Raw genomic sequence first — 14,072 nt, 5'->3', positions numbered from 1 at the left:
GCACTCAGTCAGGCAGCCGGACAACCCCTAGCTTCACCTGGGAAGCTACCACCGTTCCCCAGGAGTTGAGCCCCCAGGTGCAGGTGGCCACCAGGACTTAGGGATCCGGACGGGGTTGGGCCGCCCAGACCAGACTAGGTGGCAAGGCGGGCATAACTCTGAGAGTGAGCCGGTACAGTCCAGAGAGCAAGCAGGTAGCAACGCAATGGGTAATCAGCTGCAGTCCAAAAGGTCAAGGCAGGCAGCAGTCCACGGGTAATCAGGTACAGTCCAAAAGGTCAGGGCAGGCAGCAATCCACGGGTAACCAGGTCCAGTCCAAAAGGTCTAGTAACAGCTGACAGGAAAGGCAATGAAACGCACGAGGTGAGCACCAAACTTCTATAAGCATAGAAGCCGAAGCAAGGTGTGTGGGGAACTGTAGTCCTTAAGTAGTCCCCGCATTAGCTGTAACTTCGCGCAGCTGGAGGGAATGCTCCAGATTGGTGCCTGCAAGGGAAAAGGTGGAGCCCCGGGATAGGCGTCCAATCCCATGCAAAGCAAACAACCAGCGCTGGAAACTGGCGCTGCTTCCGGAACACCGCCAGATTGCGTGGCCGACTTGGCCATTCAACCTAACATGGCCATCCAACCAGTCATGGCCAACCCTGGTGACCGGGCCCGGCAGGCCCGCGATTGAATCAACCGGACCCGTGCCCCCAGCCGGAGGGCATGGCCAGCCAACCGAACCAGACCCAGCAAGACTGCCGCCAATGGCTGCATGGCCGGCTATCGCCGCCGGGATGAGGCTCAGCGGCGATCCAGCCGTGCGGACTGCAACTCAGGTGAGGGACGTAGCAGGTGCTTTGCATTCTAGAATATACTTAGTGATTTGTGCGTGTAAATTCTAATTATTGCATGTTAAGTGCTGTTAACAACACTAATTGGCTTGTTAAGCCAATTAAGTTATACGCATTGTTATAGAATCTGCTTGGATTTCAGCGTGGAATGCTAGGCGTGCTATGTAGGATCCGGGGGTTAGTGCCTTGAAAGCTTCTGTTTCATTTTTAAGTGAATGCCTTTTATCACTGGAGACACTTGTTGAACAAAAATGCAACAAACATTTCATTTTCTAAGGAAACTAAAAGAACAACCTTCTAACCATACCACGTCGTGCTTTTATTTCTTCCTGTTGCTTTTATTCCAAGACCTGTTTTTGTTTTCTATCAAAACAAAATTAATTAGAAGAAAAGGGTCAACCCTTCAGTTGTAGTCGTACCGTTTATTTATTACATAGGCCACCTCTAAAATGCAACCAAACTGTAGATGCTGGAGCAGCTCTCACAGGTTTTTGCAAAATCGAGCAGGAGAGCAGTCTAGATGTTCTGTGAACCATAATGGTGGGAATGGCTAACCTAACAAGTTTCCTACAGTTTCACATGTTTTATTTCTCCTCATCACTCTTAGCTTCACTTAAGAATATGAAGGTATCAGGAATCTGTCACACCCTCCTACCTTTCCAGGTATTCTGGACTGGAATATACTCAGCTAGCCATTCTAGGCTTAGGGTGGAAAATTGAAGATATTGTGAGGAGTACTGTACTCTGAGCTTCCCAGTATCTTGTAGTGCATTAGTATGGAACTAGGTTGATGATTTCCCCTCATCATTACTTTACTTCCTTGGTAGTAAAGCACTTTTATAAAAGTCATACTAGAAAATAGTTGCAGTGCACATTGCTCAGCACACTCTTAGAAAGCAGGTCCCATAATCCTATATAATAATTCTCACCTCCAACATTCTGAGGCTGCCTGGAACCATGGATCCCTTGGAGGTGGTCTGGAGGTGAAGTAGATAATAGTGACGTCACACAACCCACACCAGATTGGCCAGTAGAAGGGAGAGGGGCGGAGCCACGATACAGGGAGCACCAAATCAGCAGAAGGAACAGAAGCCTCTCTCACACAGTCACTCTCACATACACTCTCTCAAACATACACACTCAGAGGAAAACCTTGCTAGCGCCCGTTTCCTTTCAAACAGAAACGGGCCTTTTTTACTAGTAAAATATAAGTACTATGCCATACTTTGTGTTGTTATTTGAATATTTTTATTGCTTTAATGGTCTATTGCTCACGTTTGATTTATTCTTATTGTATACCACCTTGAGTGAATTCCTTCAAAAGATGGTAAATAAATCCTAATAAAGTAATTATGGGTCTCCTTAGGACAGAGGACCTACAGTATGTAGTTACTGCATTACTTTGATTCTGCAGAAAAAGGAAGCCTTACGTATTTACGTATAGATAAATGACTGAATAGTTGGGAAATGAGCTTTCATTTATCTTAGTAGAGAACAGAAACCAAACTTAGGGGAAAGAAGCAGTAGTTTTTGAAAATGCCGTTAAAGGAGAAATCCAGCAGATTTCATTTAGAGGGTATTATTTACTTTCAGAAGAAGATTGTAGTTTCTCTGACTGAAACTAGGCTAAAAGTTAGACAGTTTGGTATAGACCTGTTTCAATCATGACTAAGTCGCAAAAAGGAAACGACCAAATGACCACTGGAGGGATTAAGGCATGACCCACCCCCCTGCCTTTACTCCCCTCCCACCCACAAAAGATGTGAAAGAAACAATACAAACCAGCCTCTGTGATAGCTTCAGATGTTATGGCCAGTTCTATTAGAACAGCAAGCAGGTCCCTGGAGTAACTTACTGATCAGTGCAGTGCACTGTAGAGAAGGGAACCTAGGTTTTGGGTGAGTTTCGGAAGGGTTCAAACATAAAAAAAGTGTGAAGTTAGAATGGGATATGGACCTCTTTCTAACCTCTATGTGAGTAATTTTATAAATGACTTGAGCATGTACAACAGCATTTTACAGACTCAAGTGGTCTCTTATAAAATGAAAGCACTCTGGGATATATACACGTAAGTGCTAGAAAACCTATTAGCAAGGATTACTAAAAGTCGCATTATATTTTCCTGACCAAGTCGATTAAAACATTTAAAAACCTAACAAGCTATCTCACAATAAGTATTCGAGTCTGTATTAAGCCAGTGGAATTTATTCCCAAGCTGAGAGGTGTCACAGAACTTCCCCTCCCTAAAAATTAATCTTGTGTACACAATTATATTGTGTAAAAACTGCAGCTTCCTCCTTAATTTCTGAATGATAGAATAGAATGAACTGAAATAATCTGTGGGAATCAAAATTGCCTGAGCTATAATCTTAACACTTTTAAAGCTCAGGGAAGATCTTATAGCTCTTAATTGTCGAAGATTAAAAAAGAATTTCCTCACAAGCTCATTAATTTGACATTCAAAGGTCAAATTTGAATTCAAAATCATTCCTAGAACTCTAGATTTATTTTCAAATGTAAGAGATTCTCCTAAGGACAAAATAATAATATTTAATAAGACCTTTCGACTGATCACTAATTTAGTTTTTTGCTTATTTAATTTAAGAACATTAGATTTTGCCCAGTTATCTACTATAGTAATATATTGCTTCACATGAGAAAATGTGTCTTCCCAGGAACATGGCTCTGGGCAAAGAACAAATATATCATCTGCATAAAAGATATTTAAATTTGCTAGATATCTACCCAAGGGACTCAAATATACGTTAAACAACTGAAAGGACAATGGTAAACCTTGAGGAAACCCACAAACTGATGGCCAGCATGTAGACTCTTCCTCATTCTTTTTGACACTGTATGATCTGCTTTTCAAAAATGCCTCAAACTGAAAACTTGACCTGTAATTCCCATCTTACTCAACTTATGCAACATTAAGTAATGATCCACGACATCAAATTGCTACTACTACTACTACTACATTCCACTGAAATATCAAATTACAAAAGGACCATACTCTTTCCCATGGCTAACAGTTTCCTTATTTCTTTAACTAATGTAATTAATAAGGTTTCTGTACTGTGCATTGGTCAAAAAACATGTTGTGATTGATAAAAGAATTGTATTGAGTTTAAATAATCTGAAAATTGATTATTAACAATAAGTCTCTTCATAAAGACGATTAACAAATCCCAATAAACAAATCCTAATAAATAAATACATTCTAAAAGTTTTGCTATCTATGAGATACTAACTACTTGTCTAAAGTTATCTACCACAGTTAAATCTGCTCCCATATTCTTTGGAATTGGAGTCAATACATTTTGAGCAACTTAGAAACATAGAAACATGATGGTAAATAATAGTCAAATAGCCCATCCAGTCTGCCCATCCACAGCAACCACTATCTCCTCCTTCCTTGGGATAAGGCCCCTCTAACAAAATTACATTAATAAAGCTTGTTAACCAATGCAAAATGTCTAAGGGCATTTCTTTAATTTAAAAAGAAGGACATATAACTAAGGAACAACCTTTACTTGCCACTTCTAAGGGTTCTTTGTGAGGCCCAACTTGGAGTATTGTGCTCAGTTTTGGAGGCTGTATCTTGCTAAAGATGTAAAAAGACTGGAAGCGGTGCAAAGAAAAGCTACAAAAATGGTATGGGATTTGCGTTGCAAACTGTACGAGGAGAGACTTGCTGACCTGAACATGTATACCTTGGAGGAAAGGAGAAACAGGGGTGATATGATACAGACGTTCAAATATTTCAAAGGTATTAATCCACAAACTAACCTTTTCCGGAGATGGGAAGGCGGTAGAACTAGAGAACATGAATTGAGGTTGAAGGGGGGCAGACTCAGGACTAATGTCAGGAAGTATTTTTTCACAGAGAGGGTGGTGGATATGTGGAATGCCCTCCCGCGGGAGGTGGTGGAGATGGAATGGTTCCGTGGAATCTTAGCGGAGTTTGGGTGGCGACGCCGGTAATTGGAAACAAAATGGGAGCTGGGCAGACTTCTATGGTCTATGCCCTGATCGTGACTGAATAGATAGGGATGGGCTGGAGTGTAAATTTTAAGAGGTTTTGATGTTAGCTTCAGAACTTAGTACAAGAACAGTACTGGGTAGACTTCTACGGTCTGTGCCCTGAAAAAGGCAAGGACAAATCAAACTCGGGTATACATATAAAGTATCACATACCATGTAAAATGAGTTTATCTTGTTGAGCAGACTGGATGGACCATACAGGTCTTTATCTGCCATCATTTACTATGCTACTATGTTACTGTGTCAGCTGAAACTGAATCAAATTTAGCCCAGAGTTTATCAGCTGGAATTCCTACTGGTTGAGCACCCTTCTGCAGAATTGGCAGTTCACGTACTTCCTCAAACCTTTTCTTAAAAGAAGAGAATGCATTTGGAAATGCCCACTTCCTAGAGGATACCCCCAATGAAAAGTTTAAAAGAGGGCTTGAAGGCATGGATGTCATTGTGACTTGCTAGTCGCGGCCTCACGTGGGAAGATATATTGTGTGGCTCTCCTTCATCTCATTTGGATTCAAAGTGGTCTCGACTTAAATATAAGGGAAGACCACTGGCCTACATCAATATTTTCATATACACTTGTAAATTATAATATTTTATCATCTACACCCATACTTGAACACATTCAATCCAAACTTCACCCCTGTGCATGACCACTGGCAAAGTACATGCCATCATTTAATTTCAACTTGTCAAAAATTGATTCCCAAAACAATCTCTGGTAAAAAATCTCAATAATGACCTGCAAGAACCAGAGTATAATCTAAAGGAGACAAAACAGTGAAAAGATTGACCCAGAAAACCTGTGCAAAAAATATATGAATTTTTTTTTTTTGAAAGTGATAGGGAAGTTCTCAGAGTATTAACTCACTCAAACAAGGCTACACCAAAGTGAATTACGCCTCTAAGGGTGGACAAGTTTCTCGACCATAGAACCTCTCCATACATTTTTTAATTTTATATGAGCAAATACACACCAGTGCTCTTTTTTATTTTAAATAATAATAAACATTTCACCTCCCTCAAAATTTAATTACTAGGTCAATCCTGTTACTTACTCCATAAAATCTCATGCACACAATTTTAAAAAAAGTTGAAAATATACTTCTTTCAAACGTTCTTAATCACATTTGTGTGCTATCTCTATATCCAATGAAACTTTCCTTTCACTAATTACAACCATAAACAATAATGATAATTCTAGGCACTTAACATAATGTGGTCGGGTGTATGCACACACCCGAACGATATTCAGTTCGTATTCGCAGCTTTTTGCTTCATCAAGCAGCACTCCAGTGCTGCGTTTCTCACTATGGAGCGATTCCTGTTGTTGCTATGTCTCAATGTTCCGACATTCCTACGCTTTAATGTGTTGCCTTCATTAGTAGTTATAAAGGCAAGATTCAAGATTATAACTATACTTTGTGGGAACCTTTTGCAGCTTCTTCGATATCATTCAAGATTCGAGATGCCTTATGGATGTGAACTATTTGTCTTTTGATTGAAGCTAAGTACTTCATCTTATGCAGTTCAGACTATCCCGAATGATGTTCCCACGATATAGTTTCTTTTGTCTTGATTATTATCTTTCCAATAACAGATATTTAAGATATTACTTGTGCATAATGTATAGGTATTTATTATTATGCCACCCTCCATTTTTTTTTACTGCAGATTGACACAGTGATTACATTCTGCAGGTTTTTTTGGAGGTGGCGGTTGGCCTATGATGTAAGCCCTTATAGGTGTGTCCACTGAATTGGTACCCTAGACTTGTGAGGCCTTTATTTAATATCTTCTAAGATATTACCTTTTACTTATGCACCAGTGATATTATTTACAAGTTTCACATTTACTGTTCCATACCTTCAAGTGATGTAATCAGTAGGACGGCCAATCCAAGTACATTAATGTGGCTCTGGCATGGACTTCATTGCAGCATTTTGCTTAACTTACATTCCTCCCACTGGGGCTGAAAGTGATTTAAGCACTGAAAACTACTTTACCTAGAAAGACATATGATATGATATTTTACATTTGAGGTCTGGGATAAAATAACATGTTAGTCACAGTACTGCTGTTGCCAGTTCTTAGTGGTCTAGCTTCTGATGACTTCACAGAACCACTAAACATAAGAAGCCATAGTGTACATATAGGACCTCTCTTGGCTGGGCAGTTCTTAAATGAAAGAGATATGCTAAATTACATGATGTCCAAATTGCAACAAATTCTATCTTTCTGTGGATACTGCCAACTCAGAGTTTTGTGTCTCAACAGTTAGACACTTCTAGAAATTTATGATTTATTTTAATTTAATTCAAAGGTTTATAACCCTACCTACATATGCCAAAGGCTTTGACGCCTATCGTTCTTGCCCAAGGTGATATATTTATAAAATTTTACCTTCACTGCCTCATCAGGCCTATCACATATAAGTCTCATACACTGGAAACCCAAGCAATGGGGCCAGATGAAAGGACAATGTAGTGATGCTTCTGTTTAAGGCTGGCATACCTGAGCATCATTTATTAGGGTCAATTTTCATGTTAGCATCATCCCTTTATAAACAACATTTACAGTAAAAAAAGAAAAAAAAGAAAACCTGAACCTGCTAATTCATTCCTATTTTTTTGAATTGGAATTCTTTGCAAGACAGGCCACTGGCGCCAAACAAGTCCATTATTATTTGAGAGAATCAAACGTAATGCTTTGTGGCGTTGTTGACTGGAGTGGAAGAGTAGCCTAACAGAGCAGTAGGCTCAGAATCAGAGAAGCCAGGATTCAAATCCCACTGCCATTCTCTATGATCTTGGGCACACTACTTACAGTAACTCTGTACTTCCTCAGGTACAAACTTGGCTGTAAACCCTCTGGGAGACAGAAAAATATGTGCTAAGAACATAAGAGTAGCCATACTGGGTCAGACTAATGGTCCATCCAGCCCGGTATCTTGTTTCCAACAGTGACCAAGTATCTGAATATAACTCATCTTGAACTACCGAGATAAGTGGGATCTAAATCCATTTCCCATTTGTCAGGTACAGCTGGTTCTAGGCCAGGCATGAAAAACATGCAGCCCACGTTTTAGTATCTAATGTGCATTCTGAAGTTAACACCGGGTTAATTATAGAATGTAAATTTGGCTCCTAAGTAATTGTAATGGGGAGAATAGGGAGGATGACTATTTTAGTGCAGACTATCAATGAAGTGTGGCTGCTATAGTGGCCTATCATTAGTCATGAGTTTGACTTATGTACCCTAGACTTTATAATCATATAAAATGCAATACATGCAGTAATATTATAGAATCAATGTAATAAATACTGCTTTCAGCTCTTTGAAATCTCCCCCTCTACCGAGCCTTTCCCCCTCCACCACCTTACATTCCCCTCCTGTCCCTTAATTTGTTACTTTGCAATGCCTTTTTGCAGTCCTAACTTTATACATGTGCAGGGGCATTTTCAATATGACGTCTAAATCCGACTTTGGACATTTTACTCAAAACATCCAGAATCCAAGATGCGAATATAGCGATTTTAGAAATGGCCACTTGCTAGATGTTTTTCTGCTTTGTGTGTTTATCTTTCTGGTCTATTTAAAAACACACACACACACACACACACACACACACATCCAAGTGAAAAATGCACAAAAATGCATTGGGATGTAGGAGGAGCCAGCAATCTTATTAGACTGGCCACATAGACTCCCAGCAGAGCAATGGGGCACCCTAGGGGGCACTGCAGTGGATTTCATATAAAAAGACCCAGGTACACATTTCACTGTTATCCCCTTATATGGTATGGTGAACCCTTCAAAACCCACCAAAACCCTATTATACCCAATTGTATACCACTGTAATAGTTCTTATGTCTGCAGGTGTCACCTATATGTGGGTACAGTAGATCTTTGGTGAGTTATGGAGGGCTCACACTTTCCACCACAAGTGTAACAGTTAGAGTGGGATATGGGCCTGGGTCCCCTTCTCTACAGTGCACAGCACCCACCACTATGCTATTCCAGGGACCTGCTTACTGCTCCAATAGAACTGGCTATAACATCTGAGACTGTCATAGAGGCTGGTATGTACTACTTTTTTTTTCAAATCCTGGGGTTGTGGGGTTGTGCCATCCCCGGGAACTCCACTGTGCCCTTCTCCTCTACTACTACATAAGTACATAAGTAATGCCACACTGGGAAAAGACCAAGGGTCCATCGAGCCCAGCATCCTATCCACAACAGCGGCCAATCCATTTCTATAGCGCTACAAGGTATACGCAGCGCTGTACACCATACACCAAAAAGACAGTCCCTGCTCAAAGAACTTACAATCTAAATAACTGCCTACTCATTATCTTATAGACATCCTGAGTCAGTGCATCAAGCTCCATCTCTAGCCATCTTCAAATTTGGGCTAAAAGCGCACTGTTTTGAGGCTGCTTTTAACTTCTAACCCTTATTCACTTGTTCAGTACCCATGTCTGTTTTTTTTTTTTGTTACATTTGTACCCCGCATGTTTTCCCACTCATGGCAGGCTCAATATGGCAGGCAATGGAGGGTTAAGTGACTTGCCCAGAGTCACAAGGAGCTGCCTATGCCGGGAATTGAACTCAGTTCCTCAGGACCAAAGTCCACCACCCTAACCACTAGGCCACTCCTCCACACCTTACGTATTTCCCTTATTTGTCCTATTTGTCTGTCCTGATTAGATTGTAAGCTCTGTCAAGCAGGGACTGTCTCTTCATGTTCAGATGTACAGCACTGTGTACATCTAGTAGTGCTATAGAAATGGTAAGTAGTAGTAGTAGTAGTAGTAGTAGGGGAGTAAGGGAGGTCATTCCTTTATTTCTCCTGTGGTCACCTGGTCATTTAGGGCACTTTTTTGTAGCTTAGTCATTATTAAGACGAGCCTAGCTCAAAACATTGTAGTTTTAGTCCTGGATGCTTTTTTATTGTTTGTTTGTTTGTTTTATTACGGCAGAAAAATGTTCAAGTGATAGGAATGCCCCAATTCCACCTTCAACATGCCCCCTTATGATGCGGGCACACTGCAGATGAACTGTGTAGATAAATGTCTGAAAAATAGGTTTCACAAATAGCGATTTGAACGTTTTGGCATGCAAAACATCCAAATGCTGCTTTGTGCCACTTTTTAAACATTTTTTCTATTTCAAAAATGAGCCCCTTAGCGGACTTACATTTTGATGGTGAAGTCTGGCAACTGCTGATCTCTTTTCAAATTTGGAATTTTTTATTTTGTGGAATTTCCACAATGAGAAATGCCATGGCACATAAGGAAAAATGGCAATAGCCATTGTCAGCCTACAGAAATAAATAAAAGCATTATAGAGTCTATTTGCTGTGCTGCGTTCACTGCTTAATGCAGGATTTATTGTGCACTGATATGGAATGGGATGTGGAATGGGTGGGGACTGTACCTTACAGTTAGCACATTAGCTGTTAACATGGCAGAAAGCACAGGTCAGTTAACAGGACTTTAAGAAGTGTACCTGTATTGTGTTATCTGCTGCGCAATTACCATACGTTAGTTAAATTTCCTCTATGTTATTGGCATAGAAAAATGCTGGGGACACCCCCTAACAGTTAACCCCCTTGCAATTACCAAGTGTTAATTTTGACAAGTATTGTGCATTATCCATGAAACCTTAGCCCAGCTTAGTAAATTTATTTATTTATTTTTTTATTTTGCTCTCACCTTTTCAGTAGTAGGTGAAGGTGAGTTACGTTCGGGTACACTGGGCATTTCTCTGTCTGTGGAGGGCTCACAATCTAATTTTGTACCTGAGACAAGGGAGGGGTAAGTGACTTGCTCAACATCATAAGGAGCAGTGGTAGGATCTGAACTGGCCACCTCTGGCTGTCAAGACTGGTGCTCTAACAACTAGGCTACTCCTCCACTCCACTGAGGTGTTTAAAGTGATACCTTTCTATTGGTACAAGAAGATACTCCAGAGCAGAGGTTCTCAACCTAGTCCTCAGGACACACCTACCCAGTCAGATTTTCAGGATACAATGAATTTGCATGAGATAGATTTGGATACAGTGGAGGTAGTACATGCAAATTTATCTCATGCATATTCAATGTAAGGTGTCCTGAAAACCTGACTGGCTGGGTGTGTACTGACGACTGGATTGAGACCCCTTAGTCCAGAGTGATAGGATGCAGCATTTTTATTTTGCAATGCCATGCTGGCTGTAATTAAATTGACATGATTATTATTTCTTGCTCCTGATTTTACCGTTCCTAATCTTCTCTTCAGCAGTTCTACCACTGTCACTTCTCACCGATATTGGCTATTGAACGTACTAGGGATGCTTGAATTCTTTATAGTTAAAGAAGAAAGCTCACATGAATTAGACAAAAAAAAGTAGATTTGGTAAAAGTGGGGTGGGGGAATTAAGACAATCAACAACTTAGTTTACAGATGTGAAATGGTCATATGGAACCCTAGTCAACATAATATGTTGGGGTTGGTCAAATAGACATAGGGGAGAATCGATTGTCTGATGATTCAGAACTTCAGTCTTCTTAAACTGTCTAGAAAGGGGCCCTACCTGCCCTCGATCTTATTTCATTACACCATTAGCACATGTTATTAGTAAATGACCCCCTACTTTGATTAATTTTCAGGATGGTGCGGAAATGCTTTAGAAATCTGTTCTTTATGCAATATTAGCATTTACATTAATCTATTTCCACTTCTTTTATAGCTACTAATGCAACAAGATAGACGAATCAGATGCCCACGATTGTTCATCTAACCTACCACAGGATGTAAACACCTTGCAACAATTATTACATTCACAGACCAAAGAAAGAAAATTTCCATGGGCCTAAAGCATAAAGGCTGCCTCATGAAGAAAACAAAAGTTACAACTGGATTCTAAGCATCGGTGACCAAAACTAGGACGATGTTCCTTTGTTTGTTTTAAACCAACTGTTCTATTTGCTTATTTGGTGCTCAATGTTTCAATATTGTAGTTGTTGAAAACACAATTAGCTCTTTGAAAAGAACTTTCTTGTGGCATTAAAGCCGAGTATTTTATCAGTAATTTTGTTGGGGGTCTGGTGAGGAGACGTAAGATGCAGTGGTGATATTGGTCATTCCAGCTGGCTCTTCACGTGCCAGAGCAAACATGGATTACAGTGGCAGTAATGTGATAAAGAATTTTTGGGGTCAGTTTATTAAAAGGTTTTTCCTATTCTATGCCTGTAGAAAAAAAAATCTTTATTTAAGCAGGCCCTGGCCACTAAAATGAAGCATATTGATTTCTTAAGTGTACTTTGATAGATTGATAGAACCCTGGAAATGACATAAATGTTTACAATTCACAATGGGATGCTTTTTGGCTTATATAGTTTACCTGGATATGTCTATTGTACTTACAGGAATAATGAAGTTCTCTCACCCAGTCCAGTGGCTGGTGGTGGATTGCCATCATGTCCTATTACTGCATTCATCAACATAGACAGACTAGTGGCAGTTATTCTGGAACTGCCAAACAGAAGCCTGACTGTGCTATAAATGTGGTAGTGTCTTAAAATAGAGGTCTTTCCACAGGCAGATACAGTCAGTTCAGTCCTTCATAGGAAACCCTTGCAGTATTAACACAGGGGCCCTTTTACAAAGGCACAGGAGGCCAAATACGTGGGTAGCGAGGGCCCAATCGGCACTTCCACTGGGGTAGCACGTGCTCCCGGTAGTAATTTTGATTTTGGCACGCACTGAATCCCGTGGTAGAAAATAATTTTCTACCATTGGGGGGGGGGGGGGGGGGGGGTGGAGGACATTCCCAGCAGTAACCAGCAGTGCACCCACATTGGCACGCACTGCATGGTTACCACCTGGGTAGCACATGAGTCCTTACCGCTAAATCAATGAGTGGCAGTAAGGGCTCAGGCCGTAAATAGGTGCGCACTAGTTTTAATATTAGTGCAGGCCCATTAAAAAATAGAAATTTTCCCAGCCACTGTAAAATAAATGGCCCAGCATGTGCCTAAGAGACTCGTCCACACTACCACAGTCCACTTTTTACCGCAGCTTTGTAAAAGGGTCCCACTGTTCAGTAGCTTTACAGACCAGTTCCTGTCTCAGATTTCAAGGATTCAGCTTCCAGTATATCAGTAGCCATAAATATTCAATGCATTCGACGTCTGTGTGTGACATTCATATATGTCAGTGTGGTGTCATTATATCATTACATTCAATGTATTCTGGAAGTCTATGGACCTCAAAAATTCAGATGGCCATAACTCTATTCCAATTTTATTGCTCTTTACATTTAATCTTTTCTCTAAACAAGTGTTAACAATGTATCAAAATACCCAAGATGCATGAAAAAATGCAAATTTGTATTTCTATCAGAGGCTTTCCCTTTGCAGAGTTCTCATTTCTATGGATTGCAGGTATAGATTAAGGTAAAATTTCAAACATAAGACCATAAGAAAAGCCATGTATGGTGAGACCAAGGTCCACTGAGTCCAGGATCCTGTCTCACACAGTGCCCTTTCCAGGTCACAGGTACCCTACAGATTCAAAAAGCGACTCTGTTTCTCACTGTTCAATTCCAGGAAATGAGCAAGTCTAATTAATAATTTTTTATGACCACTCCCTCCAGGAACTGTTCCACACCTCTTTTGAATCCTGCTATGTTGGTTGCCATGACTGTGCTAGTGGAAAATATTCAGTGCATTTTTTCTAGCAAAATGCCAGGCGACCCTTCAGGGGTGGGGTAATCACTGAGGAACCCACCCCACAATAGCCAGACCCCCTGCAATCAGTCACAGAATTTATGAAAAGGCAGAATTGGTGTGTAGAGCTTGAGCTCTTTCATTAAAACTTGGGGACCATTGGTCAATTTTAGCAGACAATGGAAAAGGTGCCGGTACTCAGTACCCCCAAGTACCCCCTCAAAAAATGCCCTGAATATATTATTTCTCAATAGAACACATTACAACAAGCTTTGAAATAATTTCCCATATAACAGTTCTGGTATTTTTTTTTTTTCACTCAATGCATAATTTAACTCTGGGATTTGTTGCTAAAGGATGTGCTAAAAGCTGTGAGTGTAGCTAGGTTTGAAAAAGGTTTGAATTCCTGGAAGAAAAGTCCATAAATCAACCTGGGGAAAGCCACCGTATATCCTTGGAATAGGCAGCATTGAATCTATA

The 14,072-nt window shown here is 40.4% G+C and overlaps 1 protein-coding gene across 1 annotated transcript in view; it reads left to right on the top strand.

Annotated features, from left to right (window-relative positions):
* Positions 1-12,655, top strand: part of LOX (lysyl oxidase) — a 43,694-nt gene extending 31,039 nt beyond the window's left edge. The window contains exon 7 of the mRNA XM_030193534.1: positions 11,612-12,655. Coding sequence (XP_030049394.1) covers positions 11,612-11,618 — 7 coding nt within the window. The 3' untranslated portion in view covers positions 11,619-12,655. The remainder of the gene's footprint in view (positions 1-11,611) is intronic.
* The last annotated feature ends 1,417 nt before the right edge of the window (positions 12,656-14,072 follow it).

The sequence above is a fragment of the Microcaecilia unicolor genome, chromosome 2 (assembly GCF_901765095.1).
Source record: "Microcaecilia unicolor chromosome 2, aMicUni1.1, whole genome shotgun sequence".
NCBI classification, from domain to species: domain Eukaryota; kingdom Metazoa; phylum Chordata; class Amphibia; order Gymnophiona; family Siphonopidae; genus Microcaecilia; species Microcaecilia unicolor.
The sequence above is the reverse complement of the archived record's forward strand: the minus strand, read 5'-3'. Positions and strand labels throughout refer to the sequence as shown.